Source organism: Acanthopagrus latus, chromosome 6 (genome assembly GCF_904848185.1).
Source record: "Acanthopagrus latus isolate v.2019 chromosome 6, fAcaLat1.1, whole genome shotgun sequence".
In the NCBI taxonomy this organism is placed as follows: Eukaryota; Metazoa; Chordata; class Actinopteri; order Spariformes; family Sparidae; genus Acanthopagrus; species Acanthopagrus latus.
Window position 1 is genome coordinate 30,890,069 of NC_051044.1, and position 20,469 is coordinate 30,910,537.

The 20,469-nt window shown below is 40.9% G+C and overlaps 1 protein-coding gene across 2 annotated transcripts in view; it reads right to left on the reverse strand.

The window, feature by feature from the left end:
• Positions 1-377: 377 nt before the first annotated feature.
• The window catches only part of mtmr14 (myotubularin related protein 14), a 38,281-nt gene continuing 18,189 nt past the window's right edge, over positions 378-20,469 (reverse strand). For both annotated transcript variants that reach the window (XM_037100705.1, XM_037100704.1), the window contains exons 8-19: positions 18,086-18,156; positions 17,239-17,313; positions 16,719-16,785; positions 14,852-14,937; positions 14,292-14,368; positions 13,646-13,682; positions 10,480-10,550; positions 10,134-10,192; positions 8,889-9,021; positions 6,631-6,807; positions 3,707-3,910; positions 378-3,075 (exon numbers count right to left, since the gene is read on the reverse strand). In XM_037100705.1, the coding sequence (XP_036956600.1) occupies positions 2,895-3,075; positions 3,707-3,910; positions 6,631-6,807; positions 8,889-9,021; positions 10,134-10,192; positions 10,480-10,550; positions 13,646-13,682; positions 14,292-14,368; positions 14,852-14,937; positions 16,719-16,785; positions 17,239-17,313; positions 18,086-18,156 (1,238 nt within the window). In that variant the 3' untranslated portion in view covers positions 378-2,894. The remainder of the gene's footprint in view (positions 3,076-3,706; positions 3,911-6,630; positions 6,808-8,888; positions 9,022-10,133; positions 10,193-10,479; positions 10,551-13,645; positions 13,683-14,291; positions 14,369-14,851; positions 14,938-16,718; positions 16,786-17,238; positions 17,314-18,085; positions 18,157-20,469) is intronic.

Sequence of the window (20,469 nt, forward strand, 5' to 3'; positions counted from 1 at the left end):
AAGGCCGGCTCCACCCTGGGATGCCCTCTTGACTCAGTGCAGGTGGTGGGAGAGAGCAGGATGATGGACAAGCTGTCATTGCTGCTGGTGCAGGAGTCCCGCCCCCTGCAGGACACTATCTCAGCACTGGGCAGCTCCTTCATCAACAGACTGATACACCCTAAGTGTGTGAAGGAGAGGTATCACAGGTCCTTCCTTCCTGCTGCTGTCAGACTGTACAACCAGCACTGCTCCATATAGACCTCACCCTGTACTTTTTGATGAGAATCACATTATCTGGCACTTTCACTTACCGATCCTTAAACTTCCTGATGTCCCATTTCATGTGTTGAAGCAATTATTATGAACAGCAAAAAAATACACGGGCAAGTCCCAAATTTGTTCAGACTTTTCATTTATTCACAATTGCTACCTGCGGGTCAGTTCGGCTGTCATTGTAGCCTGCCACCTGCCAACAATGAATAAAACAAAAAGAATTACTTAAAAATGCATCAACTGTACAAAGAACACTCATTGGATGAGTGCAATGCAGCATTTCAATAAAAGATTCTCAAATAAAAATTAATTTGTAAAACAAATAAAATCATATGCCGCACATGAGATAAATGTGGAGGATGTCATGCAAAACCAGTGAGTGAAAAAGTGACAAACTGAGTGAGAAAGTTATTTGGGAGAATCTGAAGTAACTCTGAATGAGACATTTTTTGTAACATACATTTTTCAGGCATTTGGAAATGACATTAATGCTTTAGAAAGTGCCCTGTGATTGGCTGCTAGACAGCAACAGTAGAAATACCAAAATAACAACAAATCATATGAATATGAAATGAAATCTCCTCTTCAAAAAAGAATCTTAAAAACAAAGCTTGAGACCTGACAAGGCCTGATGACCCTGTCAGGTCTCAAATAAAGCTGGACGGACTGTCATTTTGTGTAGGGATACGAAATTCAATCACTTTGACAGTCCGGGCAGAGAACTGACACAGGCATTCAAACATATTCCTTACTGCATCAAGGATAAAGGGATACTCAGGTGACTGCAAAACAGCCAGACTTCTCTCTGAGAATGAGAGTTGAATATCAATACCACTTTCACGTCAGCTAACCGAGCATAAAGACCAAAAACAAGGGGAAACAGCGAGCCTCAACATCTTGTTTGTTCAACCCAAAGATAAAACAGTCTCTGTTTGTGTCTTGCTTCAACAAGCTAAAAACCAACATAAAATAAGCAGAGATGTGTTTCTGAGTTAGTCAAACTAGCCACTTCCACCTCAGTCTTTATGCATATCTAAGCTAAACGCCTTCCGGTTCATTTTACCCAAAACTCATCCTAGAGTTACTTCTTAAATTAATACAAATCCTCTCCAGACATGACAATGAGTTCAACTAGATCAAATCCCATCTCACCAACCTAATTAGGGGTGTGCATGACTCAACAGCTATATGTTACTGTCCAAGAAAAAAAAATCTTACAGTCCTACAACCAAATGATGAACAGGCAATACAAAAGCTTTTTCACAAAACTAATGCTGCTAATGCTCTGCAGCTGCTTGTTGATGACAGTTTTGACCGAAAACAAGCCAAGCTCTTCAAACCATTTAAATAATATTTAAAAAAAAAACAAAAAAAAACACCTTAAACTGGACCAGAGGAAGTAGAGATCTGAGCCAGTGTCACTGAAGTTAAAAAAGGCACAACAAAAGGTCCTGAGGTACAGCAACTGACAAACACTGAGAAGCTATCTTAACATAAAAACTGCATTCCCTGGAGAGGATGACTTGAACATGTGAATCCAGCTGAGAGTCGCTCAGGTAGAAAAGTCAAAGTGTGACCTGAAAGAAGGTGCACATGTTTCTCAACAACAGTTGTGGGATAACAGCTGGGCTGAACATTCAGCACAGGCAGGCATCACATGGACATTGCTCCACTGGAGTCCAATGAGAAAGAACATTGAAAAGGCATTCGGTTCACATTTGCTACCACAATGCTTAGTGCCTCTTTGTGCTACCATGTCAGTGCTACTGAAGACGAAGAAGAAATGGTTGAATATAGACTTAAGTGGAGGATATGAAACATTAGACTGGCGAAGTGAAAAGATCGACACTTAAGCCTCTGAATTAAGATTTCCACAAAACTGTGAAGAACAGTCCCCGTAGACTTTTAGTCTGAAACTGAACCAGGACATAACATATCCACTTACTCAAACTGCTGAAGCTTAATATTAGCATCAGATTAGGACTGCAATTTTTTTGTCTACAACAAGGAGGAAGGCGGACTAGACCGCCAGAGGGAATTATTATTGCAGCCAAAATCTTTTAAAAATTCAGCATCATCCTTGAAGTCTAGACCCCTCAGCAATTATCTTCAACAGCTAAGATATTCCGATTTCAATTAACGGTGCCGAATTAGGAACCAAAAACTGCCTGGTACCATTTCTGTCAGAACACATTAAGTGCTGTATTTATCTCATCTTCAAAATCCACCTGAATAAAACAACTTTTTCTGCTTTAGGGATTTTAAAAGTTATGAAAAGATAAAGGAAGAATTCTTGTTATCCTGTTTGAAACAGGTACACATCCCATGTTCTCAGCATCTTATAATTTATCCCTTTTTGATTCTGTGGCTGAAAGATTTCATTCCCTGAATGTGACAGATGAACTCAGTATGGAAGATTAAAAGTCCAAAGAAAAGCCAGGGAAGCACAGAAAAAATGACATCCTGGCTTATAAGGTTTGAAAACAACATCAAAAGAAATTCATGAAAAAATAGAATGCTTCACCCCTGAACTGAACAGAGAAGTTTGGCACTTTATTGTTCCGAGTCGAAACATGTAGAATCAGCTGGGGATGTATGGATGGAAGCAGGAGGAGGATCTGAAGTCACATTAAGAGGGCTCAGACGATGGCGTTGGTACCCCGGAGGCCTACTCCACGGGCAAACTGCTCCAGGAGGCCAGAGATGGCGCCAGAGGGGCTGGGTGCTGATGACTTAAGGCCAACAGTGGAGCTGTAGGCTGCAAGAAAGACTTCCCGCACCGCCTCCAGACGAGCCTGGCGCTCAGAGAGTAATGGACACCTACAGGGGAGAGAGAGCACAATTAGAAGACAGGTAGAAGAAAGTTAGAGGGGAATCTGATATTTAAGGTGCTGTAATACAGAAAGAAGAAAAGGAAAAAAGTGTTTGTAAAGAAATCAGAGGAGAAAAAGAACAGAATGATTAAGGCAAAGACAGTTTGAATCAGCCCCATTTAGGCAACAAGGTACTCCTGAATTGACCATCACAGAGCTCACACCCTGCTCATCATCATCATCTCTGCTTCTCACTCTTCTTCCCAGTTCCTCTCATTCAGTCAGAACTGAGATACAAAGATGCCGTTTGCCTTTTCAGACTGCTAGCAATTCTGCCAGGACAGATTTAAAGGGACAGTTGGTGTTTTTTGAAGTGGGATCATATAAAGTACATATCTATAGTCGGTCTGTTCTCTACCATCATCACCGATCAGCGCAGCCTCAGTTTGGAGAAGTTCTCTACTTCTCCAAACTGAGGCTGCGCTGATCATAACATAAAAGGAAGGATCCCCGAACTGAAAACATGCACCTGTGTTGTGGATTTAAATCCCTGTCAAACCCCCCTGAACTGAAACACCTGATTATTAAAGGACTGACAGACTACAGAGGGACAGTGATGGAGAGGATGTGTTATTTACATTCGTCCACTGGGTCCTTCATCCTGGAAACTGAAGGGCAGCGGGGAGTCGTAGGCTGCAGCCACAGCAGACGAGGTTGAGACTGAAGCCAGAGGTAGTGGGATGTGAGCGTGGTCATGGATGCTGCCACAGCCCGAAACTATCTGCCAACTCCCGTACTCTGTAGAGAGGGAGGAACCTGACCGGGTGTAGTCTGCTGCTAACCTGAGAGATAAATAAAAAAGAGAAACTCACAGCTGGAACAGGTAGTCATATCTGGAACTAAGATACCAAGCATCCAGGTATGCAAAGGTCTTCCTCACTGCATAATGAAATCTTCATTGCTGGCAGGTGAAATTTTTATTTTTTTTTTTTAGGTTTGAGCAGAACTGGATGAACTTGGACTGGGAAATGGTGACAAAGGCGTACAGAAGTGTGTGATAGCATGACTTTGCTGGAGACTTTTAGAAGGCAATTGGTGTTTTTCCAATTTTATGTGTGACACCAGCATTTTCACACCAAGGGTGCCCAGGTTGAGAGTCCTCTTGCAGAGCACTGCGCTTCAAATTCATCTTTACGTTTGGCTTTTAGCCCTCTGAATTCTGTTTGTTCCAACACTTGTTAAATTTACTCTTTCCCATAGTTGTAGCAGATTCTGCTGCTGAAGTCTTTCCGGAACTGGCGAAGTGTACGGTGATAAATTCCAACCGGTCTGTTGGCAAAATGACACTTACGTTCCTCGTTACTTCAGGAAGAAGTAAAACACACGGAGCTGACTGTGAATCTCACTAACAACATTTCCCATAAACGAAAAAAAAGGCAATGACGGAAGCGGTAAATGAATGTACATATTTAAGACCTACCTAAATGTAATTTAAGACCTATATGCAAAATACGGACATATTTAAGACTAAGGCCTAAAATTGAGACTGTCAAATTTTAGAATTTGAGACTTTTTAAGACCCCATGGAAACCCTGTTATTTGTTACATATTCATATTGTACAATATTATGTTTATATGTATATTCTTGTCTATTATATTTCTTACCTTTTTATTCTATTTTTTACTTTTACTATTATTATTTATTGTAATATTACTGTCCTTTGGTTGCTGTGACAAAGAAATGTCCCTGTTTGCGGGACAGTAAAGGAATTCTGATTTTGATTCTAAAAAGTCTGCAATGAATTAAAAGCTGCTGGAAGACAGGTGACAGTGTCCACAGCCAGATGTGAGCTGAGAGGCTGCTGTGCAAGAAAGAAGCTCTTACTCCAGACGCAGCAACTTGGCCCCCACACACCACCCAGACTCAAACCAACAGCCAACTGCCTTTATCCTACCACTCTGTTGCCTCTTGTCTGACCTGTTCGGCAGAAAAGTTGCATTGAACACACACTTCGACGTGCTGCCAGCTCCACAGTAGCATGTACGTTCTGCGCTTGCACGAGGTGCATGCAAACAGAAAATGACGGAACGGAGTGCATAGAAAAACAAAGCGCACACAGTATTCTGCCCCTCCCACACACCACGCTGATTCTCTAGCACGCCGCCAATCAGAATGGTCATACAGCTGGCACACAACCAATCAGAGAATCCAATGGCTCCGACGGCCAACAGCCAACCTTCACAGACTTCGCATGTTGAATTGGAGCAGACATCGTCTGGTGTCTCCCCCAGCGCTTCAGACGTCCAACGGTTGGGCTGGCGTGTTCCTGCCTTTAAAGCTCATCTGAAGCTTGTTACAGATCACATGGCCAAAGAAAAAACCTTCTGGAGGAGAACTCTGTGGTCAGATTAAACAAAAACTTGTTTGTTGAGTTGTTTGTTCACAAACAGCTGGAATATGTTAAGAGGCGAGAAGGTGAGGCCTTTCACCCCCAAAACACCACACCTACTATCAAGCATGGTGCTGGTAGTATTAAGGCAGGAACACACCGGCCCAACTGTTGGCCGTCTGAAGCATTTGGGGAGACTCAGACAAGTTCAGGAACAAATATGTTCAGTGTGTTCAGCTGAGTTGGAAGCTTTTGGAACCGTGCAGATGTTGTCTGCTCTGATTCAACATGCAAAGTCTGAAAGGGCTGGCTTCAGGCCGTCTGAAACATTAGATTCTCTGATTGGTTGTGTGTCAGCTGTATGACCATTCTTATTGGCAGTGTGCTAGCGAATTAGCATGGTATGTGGGAGGAGTGGAACACTTTGTGCGCTTTGTTTTTCTATGCACTCCATTCTGTTGTTTTGGAGTACCGGCACGAGACTAGCTGTTATCTCCGTTCAGGAGGAATTAAACTGTGTTCGTTTGGTAATGCCTCGCTACATGTTTGGTATGCAGCTGTTTTTGTCTGAAATAGTTACATTTGGTTTTGATCGAAAGTAAAAAGAGTTGCATGCATAAACCTCTCGTCCAACCTGTAATTACTGTATGTATATTTTTGATTCAGCAGATTTGGAAACGAGACCAGCAGTAAGAAGATTAATTGGCTATTTCTATATAGTTGTATGTAATTCATAAAATTAAAACAGTTTTTACAGCATAGTGCTGAGGAGGAATTGAGGAGCCTCACAACCTGAGGAAGGATGCAGAAGAATGCTCTGTAGTCTGATGGTATGGTAATTAAACAAAGTTTACTTTGTCCATTTTACTTTGCTACTATCATCATATTATATTTAGTGATTGTACATTATGGACATGTAAGTGACTGCAGACAGCTGTGTTTAAAATGCAAAATAGTGTTGCATCATTCTTTCACTCACTTTCAAAATAAATCAACATGCTAGACGAAACAAGATCTTTACCACAGGTGTTGGTTCTTGTGCTATGTGGTGATGAAAGCACCATGCTTCTGGTGATCATCCAAAATTTGCATTACTTAAGTTAGTTGTGTGTAGAAAAACAAGATAGCATGCAAACTTAGCCTGGATGATGGAGTTGTTTGAAGTCACTCACCTTCTTCCAGGGACAGCCAATGGACTGCTGCCAGTGCGTGTGACACAGTGTTCTGATTGGTTGGAGGAGGATGAGCTGGAAGACCTGGCCTCGTTAAGTGGATGGGAGAGGTGCTCTTCCAGAGGGTTCTGTTTATTCCAAACAACCATCTGAGGAGAGGAGGTGGTACCTTTTCTCCTGAGGAGAGAAAGAAAACATCAACATCCAAAGAGGAGGAGGAGGAGGAAGAACACTATGAGGAAGAGGAAGATAAGGAGGAGGGGCACCATTGCAGCGTTAACAGCCTGTGATGTGAGTTTACCAAATGACTGATGACATTAATGTCTGTTATAGTAAGAATATAATAAGAATAATCATTAGTTATCATACAATGAACAGTGTTGTGGATCTCTGCATGTAACGGATCACTGAGGAGCACTGGGCAGTCAACAACAGAGAAAGGTTGGTGCCTTGGTCAGGGGAACTGACCAGAGAATTAACCTAACATTCATGTTTTGATGGTGAACGCAGAAGGCTCTGGCATGATGCAGTGCTGAGTGACCAAAGGTTAAAATGAGTCTGGCTCATGTTGCCATGTTGCACTTCTCTTCTTTCTTTCTTTCTTTCGAGATGTCAACCTTTAACCCACCAATATTGAAAGAAAAGTTGAAGTGCATTCCTGGACTTAAACAACATATTGCCACAACTACCGCCCCGGAGTTTATATGTTATAAGCTTTTGCATGTGATTGTGGACACAGCTCCAGTACAGCTGTGGACTGTCAGGTAATTTTGGCCTGTATTTAGGGCTATGACATTGGTGAGTGGTATGTCGAGAAAAAGGTCTTCATGACCTAACGTCGTCTTTTTTAATAAGTATGTCAATGCGGACGTGAAAGTGTGAGTAGATATTGAGACTAGGCCACTCATTGACAGTGATAACTTTGCTACGTTGTAATATGTTGTTTCATTCTATTATAAACAGCTGTGCAGTGTCTCCTACAAACTGATGAATCAGTTGCTCATAATTCAGTGTCTCACTGGCACCAGAGAGCAGAGAGCGCCATCACCAAGGAAGCCTCTTGTGTTTTGTACAGTGGTGCAGTTTTCAGTCTGAGGCCTTACATACATTTTGTTCTGAGGGCTAGTGTTCATAGAAATCCACAATCTCACACACATTGATTAAATATGAATGATAAACATGCATATATTAACTCTCCAAAACACATGATTAAACATTAAGAAAGGGAAAAAGTCAGACAAGGTGTTAATTATCAGGAATTCATACATGACGTGGAGGCCTCCACGAAGTCCATTAATTCCCAATAATGGACACCTTGAAGGGCATTATCACACTTATACCATGGTCACTTGACAAAGAAAATAACAAATGACAAATTGTGTATTTTTTTGTTTTGTGATAAAAATATGAAGTTTCACAAGCAGTAACTCAATTTCCCTGAAAATAACTGAGAGTCTGACTAATATCAGATTCTCATGTGACAGAAACATTGCTCATTACTCCAGTAAATACTGTAGGACGGACCTAGCAACAGGAGATAAACTAGTCCGCTCAGCTCATTGAATGCTTCAGCTCAACTGTTAGCCAGACAACTCAAGTTACCGCTAGAAACATTCAAAGTTGATAACAGTGTGTATGGTCAGCAGCAAATATAATATCAAAGCATGATAAACAACAAGACAAGACATCGAACCAGCCGTGTCACTGTCACCACATAAAATAAAAAACCTTTTACCAACAAATGAGTGCCAGGCTGCAGCCTGAAATAGTGAGTGAACAGTGAGATCTTTTGTCAGCTCAGAGGGACAGTGTAGCAGCTGTAGTGAGGAATAAACTACATAGAGTCAGTTTACCAGCTTTCTGAAATCAAACAGGGTTACTCACCTTTTTATGAATAAATTACCAACTTTTAATTTCCTAAAGCCCTGAGAGTAGGCTTTTTGTTGCAGCTTGTAAGTTACAGAGCCACCCTGTGGTGCTCAGAGGATGATGCACTGAGGGACCACGCTTTGGGTTGTAAATAAAATAATCAGATTTTTCTTTTAAATTTGATTTGTTTTAAGTGTTGAGCTGTCTGCAACCAGCGGATGCTGCTCATTTTAGATACGGGATATAGCACATTGATTTAGAACAGTAAAGGTGCAGCAGTGTCCAAGTTAATTCACACCTTCAAGCCAATCAGAACAGAGTGTTCACCCAGACAGTGGTACAACAGAGAAATAAATCCCTGACTCTGTGAGCCTGTGTGTGACACTGACCAGCTTGAGGCCTGGGGTTGGCTGTAGAACATGTCCACAGTATCGTTGGTGAGGCTGGAGGCACCGCCTGCCTCCTCAGTGATAAGGGAGAACTCGCTGCTCAAACTGGTCACACTGCCACGATCCCTTGATTCTGAAACAAAACAGACAGCAGGCCTGTTACTTCCCTTTACCAACATGACAGACATTTTTCAGTCACTGATTTTTATCTCTACTCAACTACTGTTTTAGCCCTGTCCTCCAAAAGCACCTGATTTCTCTTTTGTACATCACTTCCTTTTTGATCCTGACCCAGTGCTCCACATCTGCCTCTAACAATCACCATTTTCTCATAAGTTGTACCTTTTGGAGGCTTAAAGTCACAGCTTGACAAAAGGAGCGAGTTGGGCTGTTGGGCTCAGAGTTACTGCTGTTTTCTGTGTTAAAATTATGATGGTTTCAAAATTCAATACCAAATGCTTGTGGAACTGATTTGAATTACAATAAGGAAAGTAAACCTCTGGAACATGATTTTTTTTCATCAGGACAGATGAAAGAAATGCTGAGTAGACAACTGCCCTGAAATATAGAAGCCAGTGGAACAGAGGCGAGCCCAGACACGACTTCAGTACATACGTATGTACGTACGTACATACATACATCCATACATGTGTGTACCCCCTTCATTATTATCACATTTTGTTATGTTGCATCCTTATGCTAAAATCATTTAAATAATTTCCCCCTCATCAATCTATACTCAATACACCATAAAAGAATTTTAGATTTTAGATTAATTGCATTTCATTATTAAAAAAGGAAAAGCTTAAATATCTCATTGACATGAGTATTTAGAACCTTTGCTGTGACAAAGAGGAAATGTAGCTCAGGTGCCTCCCATTTCTCTCGATCATCTTTAAGATGTTTCTCTACCTTGACTGGAGTCCACCTGTAGTAAATTCAATTGATTGGACATGATATGAAAAAGACATGCAACTGTCTATATATGGTCTCAATGCATATCAGAGCAAAAAGCATGTTTCCACTTTGTTGTTATATTGAACTGGATGTAGATTGATGAGGGCAAACAATTATTGAAATTATTTTAACATAAGGCTGCAATATGATAACATCTGAAAAGGGTTAAGGTTTTATGAATGCACTGAATAAAGTATATGATGTTATTGTTAAATGAGTCACAGCCATCAAAGGTCTATCAGAGGTACCCCGTTTGTAGGCAGCAATATATGAGACACACTGACTCACTTAACTGGCAGAATTCTTCCACATTGAAATCACTGTCTTTGAAGTGGGAATTCTTCCTTCTGAAAACAAAAAAAAATGATGATGATGAAATCATCCGGAATCAAAAGAAGAGAAAGAATAAAAATTGACGCTTGCATCCGCAAACCAGTTGTTCACTGACTTGGTTATTTGCTGTATCAGCGTTACTATTTTAGCAACAGAAAGACACATAGAAAAGTAATGCTAACTAGAGAGCTCAGAGAGAGCTTAGAGACAGAGAAAGACAGACAGACCGACAAGAAACAGAACAAAGAAAGAAAGATAACAGACATGTATAAAACTTTGAAAGATGGATAGAGGAACTCACCTCACTTTCTTTACAGCAGAGAACTTCTCTGAGACAATGTGCTTCAAAAAATTGAAGCAAAAAAAGAAAATCTGATGGAGAAAAACACATTTTTGATCAAAGCAGATACAAAGCCATCAAAGACAAATGAGTGTGCCCAGTAGGTTTCCTCATACATACTGTTATTTCACATGAAACAGTAGTGAAGCTGAAGTGAAGCTTCAGTGGTGCTTGAAAGTTTGTGAACCTTTTAGAATTTTCTATATTTCTGCAAAAATATGACCTCAAATATCATCAGATTTTCACACACATCCTAAAAGTAGATGAAGAGAATCCTGTCAAACACATGACACAAAAATAGTATCTGGCCATTTATGTATTGAGGAAAATGATCCAATATGACATACACTCTATTGCCAAAAGTATTCACTCACCCATCAAAATAATTGAAATTAGGTGTTCCAATCACTTCTGTGGCCACAGGTGTATAAAAGCAAGAACCTAGGCATGCAGACTGTTTATACAATCATTTGTAGAAGAATGGGTCACTCTCAGGAGCTCTGTGAATTACAGCATGGTACTGTGATAGGTGTGGGAAATTTCCTCGCTCCTAAATTTTCCACAGTCAACTGTGAGTGGTATTATAACAAACTGGAAGCAATTGGGAATGACAGCAACTCAGCCACGAAGTGGTCGGCCACACAAAATGACAAAGCAGGGTCAGTGGATGCTGAGGTGCAGAGTGCACAGAGGTCACCAACTTTCTGCAGAGTCAATCACTACAGACCTCCAAACTTCATGTGGCCTTCAGATTAGCTCAAGAACAGTTTGTAGAGAGCTTCATGGAATGGGTTTCCATGGTCTAGTAGCTGTATCCAAGCCATACATCAGTAAGTACAATGCAAAGTGTCGGATGCAGTGGTGTAAAGCACGCCGCTACTGGACTCCAGAGCAGTGGAGTTGCGTTCTCTGGAGTGACAAATCGCACTTCTCCATCCGGCAATCTGATGGACGAGTCTGGGTTTGGCAGTTGGCAGGAGAACGGTACTTGTCTGACTGCATTGTGCCAAGTGTAAAGTTTGGTGGAGGGGGATCATGGTGTGGGGTTGTTCTTCTGGGCTTGGCCCCTTAGTTCCAGTGAAAGGAACTCTGAATGCCTCAGCATACCAAGAGACGACAATTCCATGCTCCCAACTTTGTGGGAACAGTTTGGACCCCTTCCTGCTCCAACATGACTGTGCACCAGTGCACAAAGCAGGTCCATAAAGACATGGGTAAGAGAGTTTGGTGTGGATGAACTTGACTGGCCTGCACAGAGTCCTGACCTCAACCTGACAGAACACCTTTGGGCTGAATTAGAGTGGAGACTGAGAGCCAGGCCTAACGTCCAACATCAGTGTGTGACCTCACAAATGAATTTCTGGAAAAATGGTCAAAGATTCCCATAAACACTCCTAAACCTGGTGGAAAGCCTTCCCCGAAGAGTTGAAGCTGTTATAGCTGCAAACCGTCATATTAAACCCTATGGATTAAGAATGGGATGTCACTTAAGTTCATAGGCGAGTCAAAGCAGTTGAGCCAATACTTTTGGCAATATAATGTATCTGGGAGTGGCAAAAGTATGTGAACCTCTAGGACTGGCAGTTAAATTGAAGGTGAAATTAGAGTCAAGTGTTTTTAATCAATGAGATGACAGTCAGACAATCAGTGGGCAGCCTGTTCTATTCAAAGAACAGGGATCTATCAAAGTCTGGTCTGCACAACACGTTATTGACAGCGTTCTTGATGCTCACCAGGTCGTAAAAGGTTACAAAATCATCTCTAAAGAGTTTGTACCTATCCACAATCAGACAGACTGTATACAAATGGAGGAAATTCAAGACCATTGTTACCCTCCCCAGGAGTGGTTGGCCAACAAAGATCACTCCAAGACGTATAATTGTCGACAAGGTCACATAGGACCCCAGGGTAACTTCTAAGCAGCTAAAGGCCTCTCTAACATGGCTAATATTAATGTTCATGAGTCAATAGACCGGAGAACACTGAACAACAATGGTGTGCATGGCAGGGTTGCAAAGAGAAAGGCACTGCTCTCCAAAAACAACATTGCTGCCCGTTTGCAGTTTGCTAAAGATCATAAGGACAAGCCAGAACGCTTTTGGAAAAAAAAATGTTGGACGGATGAGATGTCTGGGCTGGGACGGCTTGCCTCCATTGATGGAACAATGAATTCTGAATTATATCAGCAAATTCTAAAGAAATAAAGAATAAAGAAGAATCAAGTTAATGTTTTAGAATGGCCAAGTCCAAGTCCTGACCTTAATCCAATCGAAATGTTATGGAAGGAGCTGAAGTGAGCAGGTCATGTGAGGAAACCCACCAACATCCCAGAGTTGAATCTTTTCTGTATGAAGGAATCGGCTAAAATTCCTCCAAGCAGATGTGCAGGACTAATCAACAGTTAATGGAAAAGTTCAGTTTTAGGGGTCACACCAGATAGTGAAATGAACTGTTCACATACCTTTGCCACTCCCAGATATCTAGTATTGGAAATTTTACTGGGTTCTCTTTATCTACTTTTAGTACTTGCTTGAAAATCTGATGTTGTTTTAGGTCATATGCAGAAATAATGAAAATTCTAAAACTTCACAAACTTTCACGCACCACTGTACAAAAAATGGACTATTTTTGATTCTGTTCCACAGAGACTGTAAATGGTGCAGATACAGGCTTTTCTGCATACGGAGACACCAGAACATGACACTAACGTTGATGTTTTAGACCACTTATTGAACGACATGCGATTTTCTGTGTTTATAGTCTCCATATGTTTTGCCTGCAACTGCAGTTTTATCTGGCACATAACATTCCTGATGACCCTTAGAACAAAACTTTGAGATGAAGCTGCAACTTCCTGTACTGTTGGAGCACAATTTAATATGTTCCAATGTTTTCAAATAATCATTTTCACCTCTGCTGACAAACCTACTTTGTTTGGAATACTTCTCATAATCGGACCATAACAATAATTGCATTTCGATTTCATTTCATAGAGTGCCACAAGGAATATTATTTATCAAGGATGAGGATGAATATCGAATTCCTGTATGTCCCTTTTCAGTAAATTAAAGTTAAATCATTGTAATCATAGACATTTTTTTCTAAAAGTTCAGTGAGATAAACTTACCTCCTCCCCTTTAGAGAGTCGATCTGGCAGCATATGACTGCAAATACAGAAAAATGTGATGCTTTATTTGCTGGTTGTTACTAATTTATGTAAAAAATTGCTTAAGAAAATCTTAGAGCAGAGAATCTTAGAACATGAAGAAAACCTAAACCAACATTAGTTAACATTGTTATATGAGTACTAGATGTAATAAGTCAGTGAGAATCCAATTAAGATTAAAGAACTGTTTTCACTGCATCGTCGAACCAAGGAGTTGTTTCTATCAAGCAGTTGACAAGGAAATCTGTGGTACTATGGTAAGCAGTGCTAAAACCCCTATACATAAGCTATTTGTGTATGTGTGTGTGTGTGTGAGAGAGAGGGGGTGAGAGAGGGGGAGAGAGAATGTGGAGCAGGAGGATAAAAGACTTGGTCAACTGGCATACTTCTGGCCTTGTGTTGTCCTGGCCTCCCTCTCCCACTGCTCTCCATGCTTCATTAACCAGCCACTTTTCAAGTATGCGTCGTAGACAAACACAGTGCTTCTCACACCAGATGGCAATATGAAGCTGCACATGCACCTTCAAAGTATTTATGCTGGCCAATGTGCTGGGGGTTATGGCTTGTGGTGAAGTCATGAAATTATAATAGTGATGATTATTTTTACCCAAAGAGGAACCAGTCGTAAGCAATGGTCAGATACAGGATCTGGGATGGCTCCAGGCTGGCGTGCACCGCACCATCCTGTGAAAAATACATGACATGAGTGAATCAAATATTTCAAACATCCCATGTTAAATAAATCCCCACAGGCCAATCCCCCACAGGACATCATCCAGCTAAGGACAATCAAACTGGATTTATTTTTCTGTTTGAAAGACAGTTTCATGTGTGGTCTGTGATTTCATGAGAAGCCAGTGTGGATCATATCTTGAGAAAAATTACATATTTAAAACAGAGGGTTCTATTTTAAATGAAAGCAGAGAAGACAGAAGAAACTCATTATAGTGCATGTTTGAAATGGTGAAAGAGTTTTATATGGAGAGATATGAATGAGGAGGGTGGACAGGGTCAAGGCAGATGGATTCAATGTGGGATTACTGAAATCATTAATGAATGTTGGAGAGGCCAAATGAGCTGCAGGCTGGCTGGAGGTCATGTGGAGAGACACCAGGGGAGAATACATGAGATAAAAGGCACAAAAGAGAAGAAAAAGTGAGAACTTACTGCCCAGAGAGAGAGCCTGAGGAGGGACACAAACAGAGGTGTTCGGTCCCAGCCTGATATGCAGTGCACCAGGAGGCCACTCTCATCTGCAACCACACACATCATCACCTTCAGGACAAACAGCTAGACTGGAACTTGCTGATTTAAAATCATAAGTACGTTAACAGCAGACATTACAACAGCCAAGCAAGTATTTTGTGACATTCACCTGATGAATTCCATTAGCAAGTAATGCCCTACAACCAAAAATCAGACGATACAAGACTAAATGAAGACAGAAGTGAAGACTGTAAATAACAACTATATCAGCTTTGCGGTGTTAAATAAATAACATTATAAAACTCTGTCCTTTAAGGACACTAGCATCAATTTTACAGAAACAGAGAGACATTATACTTATATATATATATATGACTCACAATTAGAGCGAATTATCATTTTTCCAATGCAATTTAAATTGTCAAGATCACGATTATTTGACAGTTGTTGTGGTCTGAACCACACGTCACACATTTAACTGTACCTTTATCAAAAAATGTAGATACTGCACTTATTGTGAATCCCATGTTAGTTAATGTAATTGTTCAGCCCTAGTTGCTATGATCAAAGTGAAAAAAAGTAAAAACCCACACCATCAGCCTCTGGCTGTTGATTTGTGTTTTAACATGGAGCCTAATTCTTTTGTTACATTGAAAACTTAATGATAGTGACCACATACAGTGTGGAGCACAATGTATCTTCTAACTGGCTACACTTGGAACACACTGCATATGGCTGTGTGAGTCTCTGGTCAAAACAATTTCTCAACCTGGCAGTGCTGTTAAACTGACTTATCACTCAGTTTGTGTCATATGGATAAATGAACATCTACAGTCACCATTCAACCACCAGCTGACTGGTTGATCAAAAGCCAAAAGGGGGAGCCCTGTCTGTTTTAAGCTCTGACATTTTTTTTTGTACATTTGTACACTTTAACAAAGTCATGTCATGTCATGTCATTGTCCGAACCGCTTATCCCTTTCGCGGGGTGTTGCTGCTGGAGCCAATCCCAGCCTTGTCTCAGGGCGAGGACAGGGTGCTCCCTGGACAAGTCGCCAGCTCATCGCAGGGCCCTCACTGATGAGCAATGTGGGGTTCAGTATCTTGCTCAAGGACACTTCGACATGCAGCTCAGCCCTGCCCAGAGCCGGGATTTGAACCTACAGAGAGCTACAGCCGCCCTACTTTAACAAAGTATTGACACTTTATGACACAATTCTGTGTAGAAGGGCAACTCACACCTTGTGTAAAAAATATCACTCAAAGACTTGTGTATTTCTCTGGCACATATGCGCAATGTCATGTCTGCTGTAGCCAGTATCTCTCTGATTACAGTGGACGTGTAGTATGCAATGCTGTAAGACAGGAATGTTTAATTTCAGTTGCTGGGGAAAAAAAATGTATTGGTCAAAATGCTTTTTCAGTTTTCCACCTTCACTTACTCCCTTTGTAAAACTTGATTATGTTAAGTTACTCTCCTGATTAAATTAGGATACTGGACTGCAACATCTTCACCAACTGTCACATGTTTGAGCAGCTGATTAATATGGTTAGTAATTTGTGATATGTTAATTATCCTGACGGTATTAGCATAATTGTTGCTCTGGGACACAGCAGTACATAATTGAGAACTGCTAAAGTCAGGAAGTATTTTAAAGCTTCACACTGACATCTGCTGACTAAACATTTGGCTCTGTATTAATAGAGGAAAGGAATAAGCAAATCAGCCATCAGTTGGTCAACCATCAGTCACAGTCCAAAACTACTATGAACCCTCAACACAACTTTATCTGATCCTCCTCCCATCAACAGCACCCCCACTACCTACCATCACTGTTGATGATGTGCAGCAGCAGTTTCAGGTAGTTCTGCGTCTGCTCCACCAGGTCCCAAGACTGAAAAACACACAGGTACATACGAGTAAATACAATGTTGATTCGACAGAGAAATTACACCAGGTACAATGCCCCTTAAAGATGAAAACAACATCTTCAGAATCATACAGCATGTTCTATATTAGCTTGTTCCAGCTCTTAGTGTAATTCAACTAAATATCTAAAACCAACCCTGTTGTTTAAGGCTGCACATTCATGTAAATGCAGCCTTCCATATATGCCAATTATTGGCCTCTAAAACAAAGGTCTGTGGGTTGATGTATGGCTGCTCATTGTGAGTCAATGAGGTTATAACCACACTGTGAATATTACTGTATGTGTGCAGTGCAAGTGGCTATGAATCATGAGCAAAGCACTTTGCAGGTTAAACAACAGATGGCAGTGACACACCACAAACAAGCACTGAGAGAAACTGAATCATGGCACAAGGAGAGGGGAGGGGCGAGAGGTCACCTGATATTGTGTCCAGTCAATGTTCAAGTTCTGAGTAAAGCACACAGGGATTGTCAAAGGAGCGTCCACATAGTCCTGTCAGTGGAGACACAGTGTCACCGGATCAGTACAACACAGCTGACCGATTGTTTAAAGGGACAGTTTGTGTTTTTTGAAGTGGGGTCATATAAAGTTCATATCTATAGTCGATCTGTTCTCTACCGTAATCACCGATCAGTGCAGCCTCAGTTTGGAGAAGTAGAGCGCCGCTCCAGCCCAGACACTCAGCTTTGTACTGCAGTGAACAGGGTCCAGAGAAAAAGAGAAATAAACCACCTAAAACAAGGCTCACCTTAAAAAATCTGTAACAGTTCAAGTGTACGTTGTGAAGAGAAAATTCACACCGCTTTACATCGCCGTCAGACCACCCTTTCTTTTGGCACTACATTTTCTCAAGCATTGAACCCCCATATCCTTACGCATTAGCGCAACAGGTGATCTGCGAACAGCGAAATACAGTGTGTGGCGCAGTTGCTAGACGAGAGGTTTATGCACGTATCTCTTAACAATTTCAGACACAGACCGTAGAACCTCCATGTCCCTACGTATTGGCGCAACTGCGTAGGGACACGCAAATGTGAATTTTCTCTATACAACGTAGACTTGAACTGTCATAGGTGACTGCAGTACAAAGCTGAGCGTCTGGGCTGGAGCGGCTCTCTACTTCTCCAAATTGAGGCTGTGCTGATCGGTGATTACAGTAGAGAACCGATCGACTATAGATATGTACTTTATATGACCCCACTTCAAAAAAACACTAACTATCCCTTTAATCCCAGACTGGGCAGCCTTACTGCAGGCTCTTTACCTGATTCCAGTTGAACACCAAACCCTCTGCTGTGTAGTCTCTGTCTTTGTAGTCCTTAAAAAACTCACATCCTAAAAAAAAGACAAGAAAGATATATTTACATAAATGAAGGATTTTTCTTTAGACAAACTACATGGAAAATCAGGTTTCATGACATTTGAAAATGTGATGTGTCTAATTTGACCGATTTATCTAAATTGAACATTATGTCAATCATTTCAAAATCTCTATTATCATCATCATCATCATCATCATATTTAATCATGATTCCATAATTATAAACCATGGCAAATGCTTTAGTTCTGCTACTTCCTACTTTCGTTTTGTACTGTCCATTTTTTGTAAAGAACTTTTCCCCCTCTTTGTGACACAGGTCTGTTCCTAGAAGTAGGTCATATTAATTCTTTTTTTTCCTTTATAAGCTATACATGTGAAAGTGTATGAAACAGCATTGGCCAGCTTTTTCAGAAATTCAACAAGAATAGTGAACAACAAGGATGTGTGATATGTATGTGATATATGTCGTGTCTTCAAACAATTTTTAACCAGATATGTACTGAGGAGGATTTTTACAGTCTTAAAAAGCTGTGTAAGCTGTAGTGACTCAGTTTTCTGCTGCTGCCTGCTGACAGAATTAGATTGACAACGTTCAACTGTGGTCCCCAGTTACTGATGAAAGTACCTTATAAAGATGGCGATCTTAGCATCATTCAGATTTTACATATTAGACATTTCTGACAACAATCGTCAGAATAGATCATGGAGAAACAGAAAAAAAAAACTGACCACCCACCCAGCTAACCCTAACAGTAACCCACAGCATTCAAGTGATGAATTAATTAATCAAACAAAAACAATAAGGATAATTATTGGTCTTCTTCCTGTGGACATCTTCATCTTCTGCACATTCAGAGAATCTCGGACAGGGGCACTCTTTATCAAGGCAGGAACACACCGGCCCAACCGTTGGACATCTGACGTGATTGGGAAGACTCGGACAAGTTCAGGAACAAATATGTTCAGTGTGTTCAGCTGCATTGGAAGCTTTAGGAACTGCACAGATGTTGTCTGCTCCGATTCAACATGCAAAGTCTGAAAGGGCTGGCTTCAGGCCGTCTGAAACATTGGATTCTCTGATTGGTTGTGTGTCAGCTGTATGACCATTCTGATTGGCGATGTGCTAGCAAATGAGCATAGTGTGTGGGAGGAGTGGAATACTGTGTGCGCTTTGTTTTTCTATGCACTCCATTCTGTTGTTTTGTAGTACCGGCACGAGACTAGCTGTTATCTCCGTTCAGGACGAATTAAACTGTTCGTTTGGTAATGCCTCGCTACATGTTTGGTATGCAGCTGTTTTTGTCTGAAATAGTCAAGTTTCGTTTTGATCGAAAGTAAAGAGAGCTGCATGCATAAACCTCTTGTCCAGCAGCTTTTTTTATACACAACACCAGCACCACCTGCTTATTTCATCTCACACAAGCACAGAACGTACATGCTACTATGGAGCTGGCAGCACGTCGAAGTGTGTGTTCAATGCAAATTTTCTGACGAACAGGTCAGACAAGAGGAAACAGAGCGGTAGGATAAAGGCAGTTGGCTGTTGGTTTGAGTCTGGGTGGTGTGTGGGGCCTTGAAGGTTTTTGTTTTGTAAGTTTTTGACAACTGTTGAAGCTGCTGAGGACTACTAATATTCAAAACAAAATGTCATTTTCATTCAAAACAACAAGAAAAATACGAACTAAAATAAAATGTAATTTCCATTTTAACATAAATTAAAATACATTGTTGAAAATTTCCTCTTTTTGTTTGCCTTCAAACAATGTTTCCATCACTTCAGTCATGTATTATTGTATCATTTCTGCATCCGAGAATGGCTTCTTGTGCTTCCCAAAATCCACACCACTCTAAGTGAGCACTCTGTTGCTTTTTGTTGTGTCATAGATGTGACAAGAATCCTGCTTGCAGCTTGATGACGATTTCAGTGCATTTCTTTGTGTTGTGCTTACCTCTGAATTTTTGTTAAAATGTCTCTTCAAAATTCCTATGCTTCATCTCATAATGCCGTTTCAAATTGGAAATCTTCATCACAGTTTCTCCTGGCATATTGTAACTCCCCTTGTGGGCTGTGGTGCAATGACTCATGGGTATTCTGTTGGTGTTGGTGTAATTATGGTTTGTGAATGTGTTTGTGCATAAGATGATATGTAAGATGGTTGTGGGTTAATTCACGTTGTTTGTTCTGTAGTTAAATGGTGTTAAAAATTTTGGCACTGTGAGTGAAATGGTGTTTGCCGTGTCTTGTCCTAGTTGGAAGAAGAATGAATTCAAATTCAAAGTTTCTACTTCTTGAGTTGCTGATTTTCACTGTCCACTTGTTATTTTAT